General features: G+C 47.0%; 1 protein-coding gene across 8 annotated transcripts in view; it reads right to left on the reverse strand.

The window, feature by feature from the left end:
- Positions 1 to 8,194, reverse strand: part of mecr (mitochondrial trans-2-enoyl-CoA reductase) — a 371,444-nt gene extending 363,250 nt beyond the window's left edge. For 7 of the 8 annotated variants that reach the window (XR_011942141.1, XM_072500869.1, XM_072500867.1 and 4 more), the window contains exon 1: positions 8,021 to 8,194. Coding sequence is in view for 7 of the 8 variants with exons in the window: in XM_072500869.1 (XP_072356970.1) it covers positions 8,021 to 8,178 (158 nt within the window). In the remaining variant the exon portion in view is untranslated. Of the gene's footprint in view, positions 1 to 7,642; positions 7,987 to 8,020 lie in introns of those variants that run through there. The other variant, XM_072500866.1, reaches the window with a different exon arrangement.
- Between the last annotated feature and the right edge of the window lie 282 nt (positions 8,195 to 8,476).

Below are 8,476 nucleotides of genomic sequence, written 5' to 3' on the forward strand. Positions count from 1 at the left end.
AGTGGCAAAAGAAGCAATGGTGACATGCAGGTGGTTACCGGATATCGGTGCCCACGCCGACGCCCCCTTCAGCCCCATGTGCTGCCGCCACTGTCCCCACACCCTCAGGGCTGCCACTGCTCCCAGGCTTGTGGAGTACCTGGCCGGGAAGGCAGAGGTGCCATTAACAGTGCCCCTAAACTTGTGCCTTTACATGAGGCCGCCTTCACCCGCTCCCAAACCGACTTCTCCCTCAGTAACCACTTCCTGACCACCGCTATGTTCGCTGCACAATAATAATTTATAAAGTTTGGAAGGGCCAGTGCCCGCCCCTCCGCCACTTCTACCAGCCCAATTGGGGCACCAAGGCCCTCCACTAGCTCCTCATCCACCTTTGGGAACTCCAACCCTTCTAAAAACCACTTCATCGCCTCCGCCCTGGCTATATCCAGCTCATAAAACTTGCTGTAAAAGGGTCAAGAACCAGAGGACACCGATTAAGGTGATTGGCAAAAGAAGCAATGGTGACATGCAGGTGGTTACCAAATGTGCAACCACTCACACCATAGTCGCCACCGGAAGTCCCTTCACCCTGTTTTAAAAGATGTGCTGTGAGAGGCATTTAGAAGCAGAGGTCCGTAAAATAAAGTGAAGGGCAGTCACAGAAATATCATCAATGCAGGAAATGTTTTCAGCTTTAATCAGTAATGAACAGATATAACCCATGTTCCAAATCTCTGTTGGAGGTTAAAAAGTCATTTGCCCATGTTTAGTACTTTCAGTCAGGATTCACTTTTGCAAAACATCAAAAAAAAAGGCTGCAGTAAGTCTGTAGTCATCAGGAGTTCCAAGATTTAGTACTTCTTAAATCTAGCATCACAAGACTGAAGTCAGAAAACACACCTAATGCTATGAAACATCCTCAAGGCGAATCGGAATCCAACACTTCCGTATTCATGAGTTGGAACAGGACCTGCTACCAGTTATCCTGCCACATTTATATTGATTTGCAGTAGAAAACTGATGTACATGAAGCTTTAAATGATTCTTCCAACTGGGGAACTCGGATTTTAATTTTTTGGGTGTTGAAAGAAATGATTACCGTTATCTCTTCATTATTAAATACAACTGACATCTAAAGCTGGAGCGTGTGTTGCTTTGTTCTTCCAGCAGGAGAGCTTAGCACAATAGTGATGCTGCTGTGAATTGGAATATTGTATACACATTTTTTAACAGTTTATTACATATTTATGACTGAACTTGACATATTAATTCTTGCCTTGATCCATCAAATTTAGAAAAGGAGCCCAAAAGTGGCAGACTTTGGGGTCTCAGAGCAACCAGAATTCTTTATGTGGAGGGGGGCTGACGCCTTGTCTTTGCCTCCCTAATCGCCCACCGAAGATTCCTGCTCGGCTGACGATTGACAGCACCACCCAAAGTTGCAGACTGGCTGTGCTACTGTGAAAGTTAACATAGTAACTCTGAGCAATACTGTTGTGGGTTTAAACCTATATCAGGATTTGACCACATAATCTAGTTCGACATTTCAATGCAGTAACTACAGGAGTTTCAGAATATTACAGGCATCATTTGTCAAATGAAAAATTAATCAACTTTGCCTATTTCAATAATTCAGGTTTATGTTAACGATCTCCTGCCACTACGACAAATAACTGCATGTCAGAAAGCAATTAATTGTAAGCAAATCAATTTAGGATGGTCCAGAAGACAAGGCAATGTACTATATAAATACAAGTTGTTTTTTACAGGCAAATTTAAATTAATGTGGGGTTAAGGGAATTAAAACAAAACACCAATCCATTCCAATTGTTCTGTTGAAAATAACAGCACAATTGAAAATAATTCATCAAAATTAACCAGCTTTATGTGGAAATGTAATTTAGAAATTCTTGCCATCAACTTAGAGCAAACATCTCCCTTATAGATTTCATCTGCTCAATTTATTTTTTTCCATAAATTTAGAGTACCCAATTCATTTTTTTCAATTAAGGTGCAATTTAGCATGGCCAATCCACCTACCCTACACCTTTGGTTGTGGGGGTGAAATCCACGCAAGCACAGGGAGAATGTGCAAACTCCACACGGACAATGATCCAGAGCCAGGATTGAACCTGGGAACTCGGCGCCATGAGGCAGCAATGCTAACCACTGATCTGCTCAATTTAAAACATTATCTATATCCCTTCATGGGGGTCAGTTGTGTTATTTAATGTTATTATAGTCTATTTAATTTATATCACCATCAATCTATGTACATAAATACAACCCAGATCAGCTTTCCAAAGAGTAATACAGTAAAAAGGTCCTTCGGCCCATTACAGTGAAAGAGCTCGAGGAGAGCGGCGGGGACACAGGGTAAAAGAGCCCGAGGAGAGTGGCGGGGACACAGTGAAAGAGCGTGAGGAGAGCGGCGGGGACACAGGATAAAAGAGCGCAAGGAGAGCGGCGGGGACACAGGATAAAAGAGCGCGAAAGCGGCGGGGACACAGTGAAAGAGCTCGAGGAGAGCGGCAGGGACACAGTGAAAGAGTGCGAAGAGAGCGGCGGGGACACAGGCTAAAAGAGCCCGAGGAGGTCAGCGGGGACACTGGATAAAAGAGCGCGTGGAGAGCGGCGGTTCACAGCTGCCGGAGAAGCGGCCTTCATATTTTCAGCGGGGGCAATGGCCAGGGGTCTGTCGGGAAGGTAAGTTTCCCTCTTTAAAAACTTACCTTGAAGAGTGACATCACAGCAAAGCAGTGACCTGATTGGCAGGTAAGGAAAGTGCTCCAATTAGCAGTAGCTGGGAGAAATTTAACTCTTCGTGTGTTGGTAAGTATTGTGATTGGTAAGTAAAATCTTTATTCCTTTCACTTATTCATTATTTGATATTATATTTGTAATCAGTTAAGGTAAAGTGTAAAAATGGCAGGAGATCCCAGACCCGTGTTATGCTCCTCGTGCTCAATGTGGGAGTTCAGGGACGCGGTCGATGCCCCTGACTCCTTTATGTGCAGAAAGTGTGTCCAGCTGCAGCTCCTGTTAGACCGCATGAAGGCTCTGGAGTTGCGGATGGATTCACTTTGGAGCATCCGCGATGCTGAGGAGGTCGTGGATAGCACGTTCAGTGAGTTGGTCACACCGCAGATTAGGACTGGTGAGGGAGACAGGGAACGGGTGACCAAAAGGCAGAGAAGAGCAGGAAGGCAGTGCAGGTGTCCCCTGCGGTCATCTCCCTCCAAACAGGTATACCGTTTTGGATACTGTTGGGGGAGATGACTCACCAGGGGAAGGCAGTAGTAGCCAGGCTCATGGCACCGTGGCTGGCTCTGCTGCACAGAAGGGCGGGAAAAAGACTGGCATGGCTATAGTCATAGGGGATTCAATCGTAAGGGGAGTAGACAGGCCTTTTTGTGGTCGAAAACGAGACTCCCGAATGGTATGTTGCCTCCCGGGTGCGCGGGTCAGGGATGTCTCAGATCGGCTGCAGGTCATACTGAAGGGGAAGGGTGAACAGACAGTTGTCGTGGTCCATATCGGCACCAACGATATAGGTAACAAACAGGATGAGGACCTACAATCAGAATTTAGGGAGTTAGTAGATAAGTTAAAAAGTAGGACCTCAAAGGTAATAATCTCAGGATTGCTACCAGTGCCACAAAATGAAAATGAAAATCGCTTATTGTCACAAGTAGGCTTCAATGAAGTTACTGTGAAAAGCCCCTAGTCGCCACATTCCGGTGCCTGTTCGGGGAGGCTGTTACGGGAATTCAACCATGCTGCTGGCCTGCCTAGGTCTGCTTTCAAAGCCAGCGATTTAGCCCTGTGCTAAACAGCCCCAGAGACAGTCAGAGTAGAAATTCAAGAATAGTCAGAATGAATACGTGGCTTGAGAGATGATCCAGGAGGGGTTCAGATTTTTGGGACATTGGAACCGGTTCTGGGGACGGTGGGACCATTACAAATCGGATGGTCTACACCTGGGCAGGACTGGAACCAATGTCCTAGGGGGTGCTTTTGCTAACACTGTTGGGGAGGTTTTAAACTAATGTGGCAGGGGGATGGGAACCAGATTGGGAAGTTTGAGGTCAGTAAAGAGGCAGCAACTAAAGCCAGTAAGGTACTAGATAATAAACTCAATGTGACTAAGCGGAAGAGTAGACAGGGAAGAGATGATGAACGCAAAGGGGCAGGTGGTTGGAGGTGCATTTGTTTTAATGCGAGAAGTGTAGCAGGTTAAGGCAGATGAACTTAGGGCTTGGATTAGTACCTGGGAATATGATGTTATTAGTATTACTGAGACTTGGTTGAGGGAAGGACAAGACTGGCAACTAAATATCCCAGGGTATAGATGCTTCAGGAGGGATAGAGAGGGAGGTAAAAGGGGTGGAGGAGTTTGCATTACTGGTCAGAGATGATATCACAGCTGTGATTAAGGAGGGCACGATGGAGGATTCGAGCACTGAGGCAATATGGGTAGAGCTAAGAAATAGGAAGGGTGCAGTAACATTGTTGGGACTTTACTACAGGCCTCTCAAAAGCGAGCGTGAAGTTGAGGTACAAATATGTAGACAGATTAGAGAAAAATGTAGGAGCAATAGGGTGGCCGTGATGGGAGATTTTAACTTCCCCAACATTGAATGGGAATCATGTAGTGTTGGAGGCGTAGATGGAGCAGAATTTGTAAGGAGCATTCAGGAGAGTTTTTTAGAGCAGTATGTAAATCGTCCAACTCGGAAAGGGGCCATACTGGACCTGGTATTGGGGAATGATCCCGGCCAGGTGGTTGAAGTTTCAGTCGGTGATTACTTTGGGAATAGCGATCACAATTCTGTAAGTTTTAGAATACTCATGGACAAAGACGAGAGTGGTCCTAAAGAAAGAGTGTTAAATTGGGGAAAGGCCAAGTATAACAAAATTCGGCAGGAGCTCGGGAATGTGGATTGGGAGCAGCTCTTTAAGGGTAAATCCACATTTGAAATGTGGGAGTCCTTTAAGGAAAGGTTGATTAGAGTGCAGGACATGTCCCTGTGAAAATGAGGGATAGAAATGGCAAGATTAGGGAACCATGGATGACGGGTGGAATTGTGAGACGAGCTAAGATGAAAAAGGAAGCATACATAAGATCTAGGCGACTTAAAACTGATGAAGCTTTGGAGGAAAGTAGGACAAATCTCAAACACGCAATAAAGAGGGCTAAAAGGGGTCATGTAATATCTTTGGCTAACAGGGTTAAGGAAAATCCCAAAGCCTTTTATTCATATATAAGGAGCAAGAGGGTAACTAGAGTACCACAAAACATTTTATTTATTTGAATCTGTGTCAGCTCTTCTTTGAAATAGAGGCATGGGACCGTAAAACATCAGAAAGGATTGGCCCCACTCAAAGACAAAAGAGGGAATTTATGCGTGGAGTCAAAGAGGGAATTTATGCGTGGAGTCAGAGGAAATGGGTGAGATTCTTAATGAGTACTTTGCATCGGTATTCACCAAGGAGAAGGACATAACGGATGTTGAGGCTAGGGATGGATGTTTAAATACTCTAGGTCAAATCGGCATAAGGAAGGGGGAAGTTTTGGGTATTCTAAAAGGCATTAAGGTGGACAAGTCCCCAAGTCCGGATGGGATCTATCCCAGGTGACTGAGGGAAGCGAGGGACAAAATAGCTGGGGCCTTAACAGATATCTTTGCAGCATCCTTGAGCACGGGTGAGGTCCCGGAGGACTGGAGAATTGCTAATGTTGTCCCTTTGTTTAAGAAGGGTAGCAGGGATAATCCAGGGAATTATTGACCTGTGAGCTTGACGTCAGTGGTAGGCAAACTGTTGGATAAGATATTGAGGGATAGGATCTATTCACATTTGGAAGAAAATAGACTTGTGATAGCCAGCGTGGTTTTGTGCAGGGAAGGTCCTGTCTTACAAACCTAATAGAATTCTTTGAGGAAGTGACAAAGTTAATTGATGAGGGAAGGGCTGCAGATGTCATATACATGGACTTCAGTAAGGCGTTTGATAAAGTTTCCCATGGCAGGTTGATGGAAAAAGTGAAGTTGTATGGGGTTCAGGGTGTACTAGCTAGATGGATAAAGAACTGGCTGGGCAACAAGAGACAGAGAGTAGTGGTGGAAGGGAGTGTCTCAAAATGGAGAAAGGTGACTAGTGGTGTTTCACAGGGATCCGTGCTCGGACCACTGTTGTTTGTGATATACATAAATTATCTGGACGAAGGTATAGGTGGTCTGATTAGCAAGTTTGCAGATGATACTAAGATTGGTGGAGTTGCAGATAGCGAGGACGACTGTCAGAGAATACAGCAAAATATAGATAGATTGGAGAGTTGGGCAGAGAAATGGCAGATGGAGTTCAATCCAGGCAAATGTGAGGTGATGCATTTTGGAAGATCTAATTCAAGAGCGTACTATATGGTCAATGGAAGAGTCCTGGGGAAAATTGATGTCCAGAGAGATCTGGGAGTTCAGGTCCATTGTACCCTGAAGGTGGCAACGCAGGTCGATAGAGTGGTCAAGAAGGCATACAGCATGCTTGCCCTCATCGGACAGGGTATTGAGTACAAGAGTCGGCAGGTCATGTTACAGTTGTATAGGACTTTGGTTAGGCCACATTTGGAATACTGCATGCAGTTCTGGTCACCACATTACCAGAAGGATGTGGATGCTTTTGAGAGGGTGCAGAGGAGGTTCACCAGGATGTTCCCTGGTATGGAGGGTGCTAGCTACGAAGAAAGGTTGAGTAGATTGGGATTGTTTTCGTTGGAAAGACGGAGGTTGAGGGGGGATCTGATTGAGGTCTACGAAATTATGAAAGGTATGGACAGGGTGGATAGCAACAAGCTTTTTCCAACAGTAGGGGTGTCAATTACAAGGGGTCACAATTTCAAGGTGAGGGGGAAAGTTTAAGGGAGATGTGCGTGGAAGGTTTTTTACGCAGAGGGTGGTGGGTGCCTTGAACACTTTGCCAGCGGAGGTGGTAGAGGCGGGTACGATAGCATCATTCAAGATGCATCTGGACAGATATATGAACAAGCGGGCTACAGAGGGAAGTAGATCCTTGGAAAATAGGCGACAGGTTTAGATAAAGGATCTGGATCGGCGCAAGCTGGGAGGGCCGACATGGGGCTGCCCCACAATGGCCCCTTGACAGGTCGGCGTAACGGACAATCACACCAGCGGGTCAGGGCAGAAATGTGGCGGGGTGGAGAATCCAGCCCAATAAGTCTGCATAAACAATACTAAATCTGTAATAACCCCATTTTCCAGCACTTCACTCATAGCACTTCACCAATAGTTATGACAAAGGTTCCCTGTCACAACCAAAAAACACCATGGGGCGATTCACCAAGTGTTCGCGCCATCGTGAACGCCGTCGCATTTCACGACGGCGCGCAACGGGCACAGCGTGGGGGTTCAGGGCCCGGTCGGGCAACAAAGTAGGCCCGGGGAGGGAGAGGCCAGCCCGCCGATCGGTGGGTCCCAATCGCGGGCCAGACCCGGCTCGGAGAATCGTGCCCTAAGTTCTAAAAGTAACTCTTCGGAAACCTTTTAAACTCAGTCCAACTACTCTGCAATATGTGAGACGGTAGTTATTTACAGATGCTGTCATCTAAATTATATAGTACACACATAGATGTCATTACCGCCACCTTTTGAGTGCTTTGACATTTGCGCTGGGCTGGCTTCCATGTGCTTCAAACTGAAATATGAAAGACCAACTGCTGGATAAGTGAAACATCACCCTGGTACAGACTGGTAATCACACATTTTCATGGGTCTGCTATGCTGTGCCGACTCTGCGGGTCGATTATTTGCACTCAAGGTGGCAGGAAAAAAGACCACACGCCTGTCAGCGAAATTGATGCTTGAGAGTGAATGCAGAAAGGTTAATAATAATAAAGATAATAGGGCCACCAGCTGGGTCCACAGTAATTTGCTGAGCAGCGAGGCCTGGCTCAGGTTGGCAGCTCTTTCCCCAGCAGAATTACTCCGATTCCAGCTTGTGCCTCAGAATTAGTCTCCCTTACTGGATCACACGGAGCGGCTCGCCATGTTTGTGGTAAACCAGAGCTTCACACCGTCCCCGAGCCGCTGCCGAGCTAACCAGAGCACGGCCCTGTAATCGAGTCAGATGTCCGGGTCCCCTCCGGCCCAGTGCCCGCTCACAAAGCCTCCGAAAAGCCATGGCCGCCGTCACTAAGACAACGGCCGGGGGGGGGGGGGGGGAGGCTGCTGATGACGACAACGGCCGGGGAGGGGGGGGCTGCTGATGACGACAGCGGCCGGGGAGGGGGGGGGCTGCTGATGACGACAACGGCCGGGGAGGGGGGGGGCTGCTGATGACGACAACGGCCGGGGAGGGGGGCGGCTGATGACGACAACGGCCGGGGAGGGGGGCTGCTGATGACGACAACGGCCGGCGCGACACCGGAGAGGATTTAATGTTGAAAAATAATATATGCAGAATATACATCAATGCATAT

Source organism: Scyliorhinus torazame, chromosome 1, assembly GCF_047496885.1.
Source record: "Scyliorhinus torazame isolate Kashiwa2021f chromosome 1, sScyTor2.1, whole genome shotgun sequence".
Classification (NCBI taxonomy): Eukaryota; Metazoa; Chordata; class Chondrichthyes; order Carcharhiniformes; family Scyliorhinidae; genus Scyliorhinus; species Scyliorhinus torazame.